The following is a 13,178-nucleotide window of genomic DNA, read 5'->3' on the forward strand; positions in this document are numbered from 1 at the left end:
TTTTTTTAAAGCTGAACTTTGACTTGCTGCCATAAACTGAAATCCCATTTGAACTGGAAATGGTATATCTTACTGCAGCTTCAATAGGTAGAGCCCTTTATATACAGAAGTGATGCAGTCTTCACAGAAGATGGCCTGAAATTTGAACTGCATTTTAATATATATAACTAGTTTTCACAGAGTCTAAACACTGTAAGAAACTTCCTGTGGGAGATTTTGCTGAGCTATTTTTAAGTTATATTCAAGAAATAAAGAAATTTTATAGCACGATAAATCTTTGGTTATATGAAGTAAGAAAATAAAAGCTCTTTAATCATCTAATATGTGAGATTTTGCTTTGCCTGAGGTTTGATAATAGAGTCTGTGAAGTCTAATTGATGGACTGAGATGAATATTGGTTACCCCCACAAGAAAAATATTTAGGAGAAGCATTTGGTTCATGCAGAAAATTTTGGTGAAGGAGTAGTTTTCAGGGTTGTAGTCACTCTTCTGGTGGTCCTCAGAACTACAATGAAAACTGTACTGACAGATGCAACTTTTATTCAAAGAATTTTGAGATGTTTAAGAAAAATGTCTCATAAATTAAGGAAAGGTTAAAGCTGACTGAAATTTTCAGATGAAAAAAGAACTCTCAGTTTCCAGACAAAATATGGAACCTAGAAGTCCAGGAAGACTTCCAGGATCTGTAGCGAAACTGATCTTCCTATCACTTTGTGACCGTTGTTACTTCAGAGAACATCAGCTTTCCCCCTGAGATAAAGGGTCCTGGAAGCACATTCTGGAAACACAGTGTTTCATTATTTTGAAAATAACGATTTATCTGACTTTTCAGTGCATAGGAAATATTGGTGGTTTTGAACTACTTGAGTTCAGATTAGAAACAAAATAAAGCACAAATAGTTCTTCTGAGCCAGAAATCTTAATTTTTAGGTAGATCTAATAATGACTAGGTCAGAAGTCCAATGATGGAGTTGAACATTTGATACATGCACCTGAATTACTTCCTTCAGAATTTTTTTTACTGCAAACTGAATCACTGATCATTAACTAGTATTTCTTTTCTGTTAGTATCAAAGGAACTTTCAGAAGAAATAGAGAGTGATCATAAATTTCCGATAAAGCAGATATTCAGATACAGACTGATTGGTCCTGACTTTGTTACTGAATAACTCAAATTGAAACACTTCCCATTTGACATAAGACACTTGTGATTGCTTTATTTCTGTAAGTGTATCAAAACATTGTGTTCATTCCATATATATCTAGTCTTGAATTATCAAAATCCTATGGCCATGTTGCCAGGTTCATAGGTTATTGTGACAATCTCATTTGTTCTGAGATGACACATCTGTGGTCATAGAGAGATTTTTATACTTAGATCAGGAAGCATGGCTGGAACGTCAGTATGCGGTGTTCAAGGAACCAAAAATATAAAGTAAAAGGTGATTTCACAGTAGTATTGGATGTTAGTACTGCAGTCTGCACAAAAAGATTGGACTGGGTAAAACAATCACTTCGGGAAGCACCACATTGGGAAAGAAAAGTAGAAGATAATTTTATGGCATAATACTGGAAACTTGCAGGATCAAACTTAAGATATGACTACAGATTTTGTCATTTAGGAATATAGGTACAATATAGATTGAAAATATCACTACTATCAATGCGTAGAATGCAGTTATTCCTGGCTGGGATAACCTGAGGAAGCATGGGCTTGAATAGACTGTTAGGTACGTCGAAAACTGGATGGACAACTGAGCTCTAACAGTAGTGATCAATAGTTCAATGTCCAGGTGGTGACAGTCCGTTAACTATCAGAGTACCCCTGGGGTCGATAGTAGAGCCCATATTGTTCAATATCTTCATCAACAACCTGAATGAGAAGACACAATACACCCTCAGCAAACTATCCAACAATACAAAATTAGGGAGAGTGATTAGTGTAATGAATGATGGAACAACAATTCAAAGGGCTCCTGATACACGAAGACTATAACAACTGAAATCTCAATGAAGAAAAGTCAAAATTCTGCATCAAGAGTGGAATAACCCCATACACTGTGATGGGCGAGTGAAGAGTTAACAGGACTGAAGTTTGTCAATTGATATGCAGAAGAACTGATAGCACAAGAGCTGACCTGCGCAAAGCTGCTGAACAGAGGACTTAACAGGACTAAAGTCGTCTACCAACCGATATGCGCAAGGATTGATATGTGCAAGGCTGCGGAATGGCAGCATTAACAAGACTGAAGAGGTCTGCCACCTGGAATCTGCACGGACCCCCGGGGAGGGAAGAAGCAATACGGAGGTGTTGTGGTCTTGCCTCGCCAGCAGGGTCCTCCCAAGCAGACAAACAGACAGTCCTGTGATTGCGAAACTTGCTAAAAGTCAGCAAAAGCAGTGTTTGCCCAGAGCCCCAGCCGTATAAAAAGAGACTTGGGAGCTAGGAGAGTTTGAGCAGGGACGGGAACGTGACCTGACCATCCTCTCCGGCTGGACCGTGAGTATCCCCCCCCTCCCCTTTTCCTGGGACGCTGGGTTAAGGTAACTCCTCGAGGTTGAGAGCCCTCTCACTAGGAGAGTGAACAAGAAAGCTTTCAAGTAGGGATAAGCAGTCCTTCCAATTAATAACGCAGTAATCGACGGTTTCAGGTTATCCTTTCTAAATTAGTAACTGATGGTTTTGTGTTATCCTTCCTAAATTAGTAATCGCATTATTTTAATGGATGTTACTAATCCAAGAACTTGTGTGAGGAAATAAACATCTTTTTTATTATTATTATATTACTGTCTCAGTCGTTGCTATCGAACCTTCATAGCATGACAGCGTGACACACTGGTACAGATCTGAAAACAACTACCAGAATAAAAGTCATACTGAAAAGAATATGAGGGTTGTGGTGGATGCCAGGTTTAACGTAAGCCAACAATGCAATCTGTTCAAATATGGCTAACCATGTTTGGAATTGCATTAGGGGTAGCATGGCCTACAGACCAAGGTAATTATTAGCCCCCCCCCAACTTGGCACTTGTGAGGCCATACCTGAAATACTGTGTCCAGTTTTGGGTTGCCAGTTCAAGGAAGATGGGGAGAAACTGGACAGGGTCTACTAAAAGACTACTGAGACAATCGGAGGCCTAGAGTATATGACATATGAGAAGAAGTCATAAATCCAGAATAATGTAGGTTGGAAGAAACCTCTGAAAGTCATCTGATCCAACCCCTCACTCAAAGCAGGGAGAGCTTAGATCAGGATGCTCATGGCTTTTGACAGTTGAACAGTTGAAACTTTTGAACAGTTTAAGGATGGTGATTCTACAAACTTGCTGGACAACCTTTTCTAGTGTTTGAATGCACTTCTTCTGAAAAAGGTGTTCATATTAATTAATTGAAATTTCCTTTGATGTAACTTGTGTCCATTGCCTCCTGTCCTATCACTAAATACCTCTGAGAAGAGTTCGGCTTTCTTCTCTGTACCCTCCCATAGGTATCTGAAGACAACAATCAGATCTGCCCTTAGCCTTGCCTTCTTAAGGCTAAACAAACCAACTTCTTTCAGCCTCTCCTTGTATGCCATGTGCTCCAGCCCTGTAGACATTTTGGTAACCCTACGCTGGACTTGCTCCAGTGTATCAGTGTCCTTCTTGCACTGGAAAGTCCAAATCTGGACAAGGGGTTGGACTTAGTCCGATGAGGAAGAGATTAAGAAGAAATCTAGTATCTGCTCACAACTATTCAAAGAGCAGTTACAAAGATGAGGGAGCCAAGTGCTTCTCTCTGTTGCCAGACAATGTAACAAGGGACAATAGTCACTAAATACAGCTTGGAAGGTTCAGGTTGGACATGAGGAAAAAAATTTCAGTAGAAGGGTAGTGCAGCACTGGAACAGATTATCCAGAAAGGCTGTGGAATCCCTCCTTTACAGTTTTTCAAGACTTGGTTAAACAAACACATAGCTGACCTCGTCTAGTACTGGCAACAGTCCCACCACTTCAGTGGAAGGCAGAACTAGATAACCTCCAAAGAACCTTTCCAAACATATTTCATGATTCTATGAATTTTCAGATTTCTTCACTAAATGGCTAGTGAACCAAGTAGGAACACTAACATTTAAATTTAGTTTTGGTTAGGGTAAGGACATTAAAAAAGATCATGTCATATAAAATGAACTTGGAATGAGTGATCGTGGGGATATTCAATTTACCCTAGATGGAAAAAACATTGAAAACAATTCTTTAACTGTGATTTTCAATTTCAGAAAATAAAATTAAATGAACAAAACTAGTCAGTAAAATCAGCTGGACCAAATGTGCACATCAAAGATGATAGTACATCTTTAAATAAAAGATACAAAACTAATCTGGAATTTGAAAAGGAAAAAAAAATTATTGTGAAGACCCAGAAGTGACTGAATCAATAAACATCTTTAAAAAAGATGTAATCCAAAAGAAATGGAAAAAAGGAATTGTTCAAAGATATTTATATCAGAAAAAAGTAGGGATAAAACAGCAGTTGCTAGAATTCAAGATGACTCCGATCCTGCAAAGGCAACAAACACACTAAAATGTTGCTTAGCCACATAAATTGCAAGAGAACAAAAGAATGGGTGACTTAACACTAATAATGGAGTTGAGATTAAAGATAATTGAAGTAGGACCCAAGGAATAAATGCACACATTACATTTCAGCAAGGTAACGTACAGTTAGGCAAGGACAGGGTAAGCTAATTGGAACAATGTACTGAAACAGAAATTCCTACATCCTACGTTCAAGTAAAACTTAAAAAGGTTTTAGTTCTTGTTAGCTTCATCGCTTCCACCATTCTCCATAGAAGGGGCTCAAAAGTTAGTAAGCCGAAGTCTGAATTATCTTCGCATTACCTTTCTGTATTTGAAATTACCTTAAAAAAAAAAAAGAATCTTAGAACATTCGTGCCTACAGTAGTTGCTGTATTTTATTTTTCTTCTTCTACAGTATAGATGTACAAGTATTTACTTGGAAGAAAGCTATCCTAATTAGATTAAGATAATAGCACAAAAGACAGAAAGAATAAAATTCTCATATTTTTCCATGTCAGCACAGCCGTATGCTGTTTAAGGGACAAAATGCCTGTAATGCAAGTCAGATATTATTGACATTAAAACTAGAAAAAAGAAAGACACTTTACTAGAGAACATACTTCAAATAATTTCAGAAAACATTCTACCTGAAAGAGTTTCTCACTGATTTCTCGTTCATGCAAAGGGACTGGCTTATAGTTTCGGAACTCCGCCACCTCTGCATTTCTGAGCTGCAAGAGTCGGAATCTCTTTGATCTATTAAGTTCCTCATCGGAAACAAAATTAAATTCTTGCTGCAACTGTTCCAGTCTGAAGAAATCAGGAACACGTGCCTCTCCACTAGTGGCAACCTAAGTTAGACAAGTAACTGTTAGCATTTTGATACCAAGCAAGAAAAGTCTATAACACACTTTTGTAAGACTTAAACATATACTGCAAGAATGTTCATTTTAAACAAAAGCAGTTGAGATGGATCAAACTGAGACTGAAACGTTATATATTTAAAAGCAGGTTTTTGTTGAGCAAAGTGCATAAGAATATATACGTAAGGACATACTAAAATTCTACTTCCCCTTAATTTAAATAAAATATTAGAGTGGGAAAATTATAACAGAGTAATCTAGGAAGCTGTCCTGTAAAAGTGATTCATTTATCCAACTTCAGCTGGATAAATAGCTCCTCATGCTAATGTTTAGAAAGTTCCTAACTTCTACAATACACTAAATCTCTTCATGCAGCTCCCACTAATGAGCAATTACCTGTTTAATACCATACAAGTACACAAGTACATGCCATCTAAGGAAACATGAAACTCAAATCCTAATTTTTTATTTTATAAATTAATATGTTTGAATAATCCCTTATATCAGTTTTTCATCATTGGAATACCACTGGATTAATAAATCTGTATTTTTATAGCCATTTCACTTCTAGCCCTACAGCTCTGTAACAGCCACTTACCGTGATCAGCTGCATCAGAGCTGCATTGTTTGGGTCGTTTGGATCAAGTTTTGCTTCTGCTGCCCACTTAGCTAGTTTCTTCATGTCAGTTAAGCCTGATGTGCCAATGGATGCAATAGCATCAATATTTTTTAAAGCGCTACAAAGACAGAATTGATACCAGATGATTCTATCTAAAATGGATACAACTTTGCAATAGGAAAAAAAATATTGAAAACAATCTTGGAAAAAAAAACACCCCACCATAGCTTGAAGAGTAAATTCCACTACACCAAAGGCATGAACCCTTTTCTTCAGGGAATACTGCAGACTGCCCCCTGCCTACTCATTCCCACCCCTATACCATTTTTGCCCTTTCAGTTGAAACAATGCCATTCTTTTTGTGAACGCACTGTAAAACAGCCCACTGAAATGATTCAAATTAAAAAAAAAGAAAACAAACCAAAAATCTCTCCAAACAAAAGCTGTACTAGAGAAGAAGTTAGCTTCTTTAAACCGTAATTTCTGTGATTCTGTTTATAACACAATCTCCCAAAATTTGCAGCTATGTAACTGTAGGAGTGATGAACTGCAAAGGAAAGTGAGGCGGAAATACAAGGAACTGAGTGAAAGGGAACTTTATATCAGCTTTTCCATGGGTGTTTCCAATTGCACCCTTAGCTGAAGCACAGAATTTGACCACGTTCTTACAATCAGAAAAAATGTTCTTGCAATTTTTCCATGACATAAAGTGTTTATTGATACAAAGATTTATGATATGCCTACACAATTCTAGGTTGCTGGTTACTAGAAAGTAAGATGATAACTTTCATGTTGTGAGACAATTTAACACAAAAGTTTTGACAATCCATACTTAAAGGAACTTTCCAGATTTACAATTTGCATCCATTTCTGCAAGTCTCAGCAAAAGCCAGCCACTGAGGGGGTATGTCATTAAAATACATCCTCTTGCTTTTTTAAGATAGTCTCTCTAGGCTAGGCTTGAAATGCCTAGGTGGAAATACTTATGTTGAAATAGATACACTGGAAGCTTGTGGATTGGTGTCTTAAGTCCCCTAATCCTACATCCAATCTCCAATGTATCTGTCAGAGCCCTGAGTGCACTAGTAGGTTTTAAAAGCCCTGACGAGCCTTATCTGGGGGCTTCACACCCTCTCCCCATCATGGGTTCAAGAGCTCCATTTAAGCTCAGGTCCAGGCCTTGCTTGAACTATGTCTCAAGTTCTGTCTTTGGCCCCATCTCCTGGATGGATCCCTCAGACCTACATTGAAGCTTTGTCTTCTGTCCTGTCTCTGGCCTCATCCTCTGCTGCTCCTGGCTGGACTCTCTGGATGGATCCCGGGCCTGTCTTACTGCCTTACCATACCTGGGACTGTTGGTGGACCCTGCTGCTAGCATCCTGCTGCTCTGCCTGTCATGTTCAGACCTGTGGGACTGTGCCCCAGTGGGCAAGGACACTGCCTGTGCTGTGGTCATCCTCAGCTCCTGGCTCTTTCTGCCTCGTGGAGCAGCTTTGCTGTTGCTGCTCCCTGACAGCACTAGTCCCAGCTTCCCTCCTTAACCCTTTGGATGCTCCCACTCGCTTTCTTGCTTTCACAGTACATGGTACTGCACACAACAACAGAATCCAGTAGTCAGTCTGGAAGTCATTTGTACAGATTTGCTGGCCAGGACATGCATATTTATTAGCCAAATGCCACAGAAAGTGGATGTTGCTACTTTGTTTTATTAGGGATGCTAATTTGGGTTTTTGTTTTCTACTTATCTGAAAAATTTCAAGAGAGTTTCAAAAACTTACGAATCTTCCTCAAGCTTGGTTAGAATTAGCCAACACATCCATAAATTACTGGGGCAGCAGACAAAGTGATAACATCGAGGTCACATCTTTGGGCACCAGTCTTAAACAAACATGCACTGAATCACAACTGTGCAGAGAAGATCATGGGCAGCAAAGCCTAACATTAGGTATGAAAATCTTGTCTCAAACTTTCACAGAGTAGACAATGAAAAGTCACAGAGGGGAGTTCCTCTCTAGAGGGTGATTCAAAGAAGATAGTGTTTTACACTAAACTTCCTTCTGGAGCTGCCCATTTTTCCACTTACTATAGTGAGAGGCTAGTGTGAGTTTAGTTTCCTGCGTTTAAAGTTAGCTTTTGTGAATGCATTTATGTAAATAAATCTGTTTTTTATCTCATGCTATTCTAGTCTCAATGAAGTCAGCAAGTTACTCATATTCTAATCAGACATATGAGTAACTAATGGCTGCAGCTTGGGTCAAAAACAGTAACAGAGTGATTTGGAAGCCGATATCTGGGCTCTAAATAAATTTTAAAAACCTGACAGTATCCATTAGCTGGGAGAAGTACTTGCTCAGTATTAAGAAGCACACAAACCCTTAAGGCTTTACAGTGAAGTTAACTGAGGTTACTGCAAAAGCCAATTTATGCATCATTTCCTTGACTTTACTGGAACTATACAAAAGAAATAAAATGGACAAATCATCCACAATGCCTAAACTGCAGCCACAGGGTAAATTATATTGTTCTGAATGGAATAACAGATTAACTTCTGCTGTTCAACAGGCTTCTGGTGTAGGAAAATCATGAGAGTATTATCTTGGAATGATACAACAGGTGTGAGTTTTTAACTAATTAACTCACAAATATCAACAGTGTCAAGCACTCATACTAACTTCTACTGTTTCCATTGGGTATTTGTTATCATTTTAAATTGTAGGAATGGCATTTAAAGCATGTGTCCCAATCACCTCCCTACATGCAGTTTAGGTAAGAAAGAGCTGGAGTTTCTGTTCTTAGCAAAACAATTACAGGAAAGTTCCTCACCAAAAAAAAAAAAGAAAAAATGTGGACTGCACCTGTATCTTCTGTTGGAGTATCATAAAAACTAATTAATTAGTTTGTGTTTTGTTCAACTTTTAATATTTTCTATGAATCTCATTATAAAAAATGAAATTGCTGACAAAAATCTATTTACCAAAAATGTATACCCTAAGATATCTGCATAGGGTTACAGCGCAAAGGAAAAAGTTTCTAAACCTAGGGGAAAAAAAGTATGACAATTCTAGATTATGAAAGTAATTCCTTAAACACTATTAAATAGTTCATTTCTCGGGAATTACTGAGAATTTGTATCATGTTACCTTGCAATTCCTGTGTTTTGCTGAGAAACTGGAGGAATTAAGGGGACTCCTTTTTCTCCAACTGCCCAAGAGACACTATTGGATACTTTCCCAGAGGTCATTAAAGTCATTTTGTTGCTACCATCAGCTTCAAAGGAAAATGACACACCTATCACAAGAAGAAAAGTAAGGTAGTATATTTATGCATTTAAACACGTAACATCTGAATCTCTTTAAAAATATTATTTCTTGAAAATAGTCAGTCAGATAACTTGTGCCCTTATGTAAGTAGGGGAATGTGAAACAACTTGATTTTGCTTTATGTTATAGGAGAGGACTCTCCTCTGGAAGAGGATTGAAAGATTCCATTCCACCTGAAGAAACACTTCCAGTTTGGGTTGGGAGAAAAGGCTATGCTTCATAAACATCCTCTCTTTTAACTGTATTTCTCTCTCTAATGATGAATCAAAGGCTTTTTTTCTTTACAGATGCACATTATTTGTATGAACATATCTGATAATGTTTTCTGTAATCTTCAGATCCAGCCTGATGTTGTTATTAAGGAAAGAGAAATTCAGAGTCAAAAGAATTAGCCATGATTGACAAGTCAGTCCCAAAGATCTATGATACACAATTCTGTACAGAGTCACTATGGTCAATGACATTTACACACACATCTGTTATAATACTTTTCTTCACACTAATTTCCTCCACAGGTTTTCATCTGTTCTTTTGCTCTGTCTTGATCTATATTTCACGTACTGCAAATGTATGCAAGTCAGTCATCTCTTGATGCAGTTTGAGCTTATTTATTATATAAATTTAATATTTAAGCCGTATGCTAACACATATCATTCTTATTCCACTGTTATTTTTTTTAACCTCTTCCTTATCTTATCCTTCTGTTTTGAATTCCCAGGGATAAAGCACTTTACAGGATGTCATCAAAGCAAAAAGGAAGACCAAAAATTCGTCTGCACATGCACTTATACAACCAGTTCTTCAGCTGGTTTAAAACATTAAAGTCAGTGGAGCTATGCTGATTAATACCACCTGTTTGCACTTCTGTGCCAGAAGCCTGACTACTTAAATACTAAGAAAATTTCTATAGCCAGCAGAGGTCTACTAATACTATAAGCCAAGTAATAAGCACACACATTATTATTTCATACAGTCTAAAATTAGTTAAGAGGAAGACAAAAATTCCAAAACAAGTTTTAATAATCATAGTAAGAGCAATGACTATTTTATGATTCAGTTGCAGAAGCTGTAAATGCTCTTAACTGAATTTACTCTGAAACTTAGACCAGTCTGTTACTTTTACATGGTTTTAGCAAAAATGAGAAACATTGAAGCATTGAACTGAGAAACGCTCAGAGATCCTACCGCTCCCAACTCCTTCGTGGTCCAACATCACACGCTGATTGCTGCTAAATTCTATTTCTTCAATAGGAGTGCTGCCTGTCAGAACTGTAGTCTCAGGGATAGGTATGAACACTTCAGCCAACAAGGTAGTGCTGCTGATACCCACTGTTTCATATATCTAGAAAAATCCAGTCACAAAATAGTAAAACACTTAAATTCTTCACAATAAAAAATGGAAAGCATATTTTAGGATATTCAGACAGAAGGTATTATTATGACTGAAGTGTAAAATAACTCAGATTTAAAACAACTGTATTCATTTACATTTCAAAATATACAATTAGCAGACATTTCAGTTACCAACAGCAGCTCAGTCTGAATTCTTTTTAAAAGTATATTCTCCTCAACTTTCTAAGGCATGTAAGAACAGTATAAAAACCTCTTTAGTGAGTATCACCATAAAATACGCAACTGCTCACCAACTTGCTTGTGACAGAGTCACTGGCATCAGGTGAAGATGCTGCAGGGATTTTGTCTCAGTAATCCACCCTTACTGTAAAACGGTAAGGCACAAGCCCCCATTCTGTAAGTACTGCAGGCTGCTTCCCTCATTCTTGGCCAGTTTTAGGCACAGAGTGATTCGAGTAAAGGTCAGCACAAGGGCCCCTTCTCCTCCTATTCCTCATTCAGATGTTTTTAATCCAAGGGGATAGTAAAAAGTGTCAGCTAACACTCTACAGACTGCAACAGCACTATTGTGCATCTCTTTCCATTTGTGTAACACACAGGAGAGGGGAATACACCTTCCTCTGAACTACCAGTGATGAATCATCTAACAGGACCGTGCATTCCTCTTAAAAAGACATTCTGCTGGCTCTGTAATGAATTCATTCATGTCACTCAGTCACTAATTCATATTTAGAGTGCTTTTTTATTTTCAACTTAACTGCACTTAACTTGATCAACAGTGCAATAATTGAGATTACTAGCAATAACTATTTTTTTCCACAAATGTTATGATGATTTTACTGTGTCCACATGAATGTTCTAGAGAACAATGTTGTGGCAAATTTATTTTATCTGCAATATAAATCACAGGTTTTCTAAAATTAAGAAGCCGCTCCACAAACATATTTAATGACAGGTTTTGATTACTTAAGAATATTCCCCATATTTAACCAGAATTTATTAATTTAAAACAGTACCATAAAGCAAAAACAAGCATTACAAGAGGCATCACATTTCATATTAAAACTTACTGTGATAAATCATTATCTACCTGCAGTTTCACACTCTCTGGCCAATTGAATATTTGTAAATTGAAAATTTGTCCAAAGTGAACTCTGAAGTCTGAACTTATTGGTCGGGTAACAGTCCTTGATACTTCTTTGGAATTGAAAAGGACTTTTATAAATGATGAGCGTTTCTTCACATCTTCTCGTCGCAAAACCTCTGCCCTGTAAATATGTCAAACAAGCTGTCATACCATTTTTAAAAACAGTTTTATTCTTTATTTTTAATGAGAATCTGATACCTCAAAGAGAACAGAAGTCAACCAAATAAAGATGTTATTCTTCTCAAAATTGTCACTACATAGCAGTGACTTAAGAACTATTATTTAACAGTTGCTCTTCTCATGAATGTAAAGTGATTTTAAAATGAACATGTCAAATTTTAGATCCATCAGACACACCTCCATTTAAAGGAGTTATTTAGGGAAGAAAAAGTTTCTTCCTATTTCCTTCCCCCAAAAGCACAATGACCAGCATCAAATTCAGTTAAGATTCTGGAATTTTCAGTCAGTGCTAGTAGCACAGCCAAAAAATATTCTTTGATGAGGCTATCTGCTGAATCAATATGATACGGAGCAGTTTTAAAATGACTGAAACCTTCCAGATATATGTTAAATTGTGTGTGTAAATGTGGAAAGCAACACAAACAAGTAAATTTCTTATTTATTTTATGCACAGTGAAATCTCTGGTTAACTACATGATTTCTCTATTTTTCCTTTCTTTGTTGATTTTGCCAGAGACGTGGTGTAAAGGACTAGCTACTGAGAGTGCTATTGCCAGAAGTGAGCTAGACTCTATCCTGATAACAATTTCTTCACACATACCACTATTCTATGCAGATGCTCAGGGAAATCAGAAGGTTTAAAGGGAGTCTGTAGACACTCATCCTCCAAGCCCAATACAAACAAGTTACATGTGACTCAAAAAAGATTTAAGTTATATCACCTTTGGAAACAGAAGCTTAACATTCTAATCACTAGGTTAAACAGAATGACTAGCACAGACTTCTGAAGTTGTATTAAAAAAAAATAATCAAATAAATAAATAATAAAGGAAGATCAAGATGAAAGTATGTATTATAGCAAACTATTCTGCAGGCCAACATATATCTTACCGAGGACAAAGCTCACTTGGTGTTATGCTTCCTGACAGGACTAACTCAGGAATTAAAACAGGCTCTCCAGGTTTCCTTCTAAGGTTGTCAGCTTTTTCTCTGGCTTGTTGCTCTATTTCCAGGCTATTGACCATTTTTGGTGGGATGGGTTTTACTGGTTCCTCACCAAAATCACAGTCATCTACTGATTCTTCTTCTTCTCGAAGATCTTTTTTCTTCTTTTTCTTCTTGGACTTCTGCACATA

General features: G+C 37.3%; 1 protein-coding gene across 1 annotated transcript in view; it reads right to left on the bottom strand.

Annotated features, from left to right (window-relative positions):
- The window catches only part of CC2D2A (coiled-coil and C2 domain containing 2A), a 65,713-nt gene that overhangs the window by 24,049 nt on the left and 28,486 nt on the right, over positions 1-13,178 (bottom strand). Inside the window, exons 15-20 of the mRNA XM_067298209.1 lie at positions 12,934-13,169; positions 11,806-11,983; positions 10,548-10,704; positions 9,183-9,330; positions 6,022-6,160; positions 5,208-5,411 (exon numbers count right to left, since the gene is read on the bottom strand). Of these exons, the coding sequence (XP_067154310.1) occupies positions 5,208-5,411; positions 6,022-6,160; positions 9,183-9,330; positions 10,548-10,704; positions 11,806-11,983; positions 12,934-13,169 (1,062 nt within the window). The remainder of the gene's footprint in view (positions 1-5,207; positions 5,412-6,021; positions 6,161-9,182; positions 9,331-10,547; positions 10,705-11,805; positions 11,984-12,933; positions 13,170-13,178) is intronic.

Source organism: Apteryx mantelli, chromosome 5 (assembly GCF_036417845.1).
Source record: "Apteryx mantelli isolate bAptMan1 chromosome 5, bAptMan1.hap1, whole genome shotgun sequence".
NCBI classification, from domain to species: Eukaryota; Metazoa; Chordata; class Aves; order Apterygiformes; family Apterygidae; genus Apteryx; species Apteryx mantelli.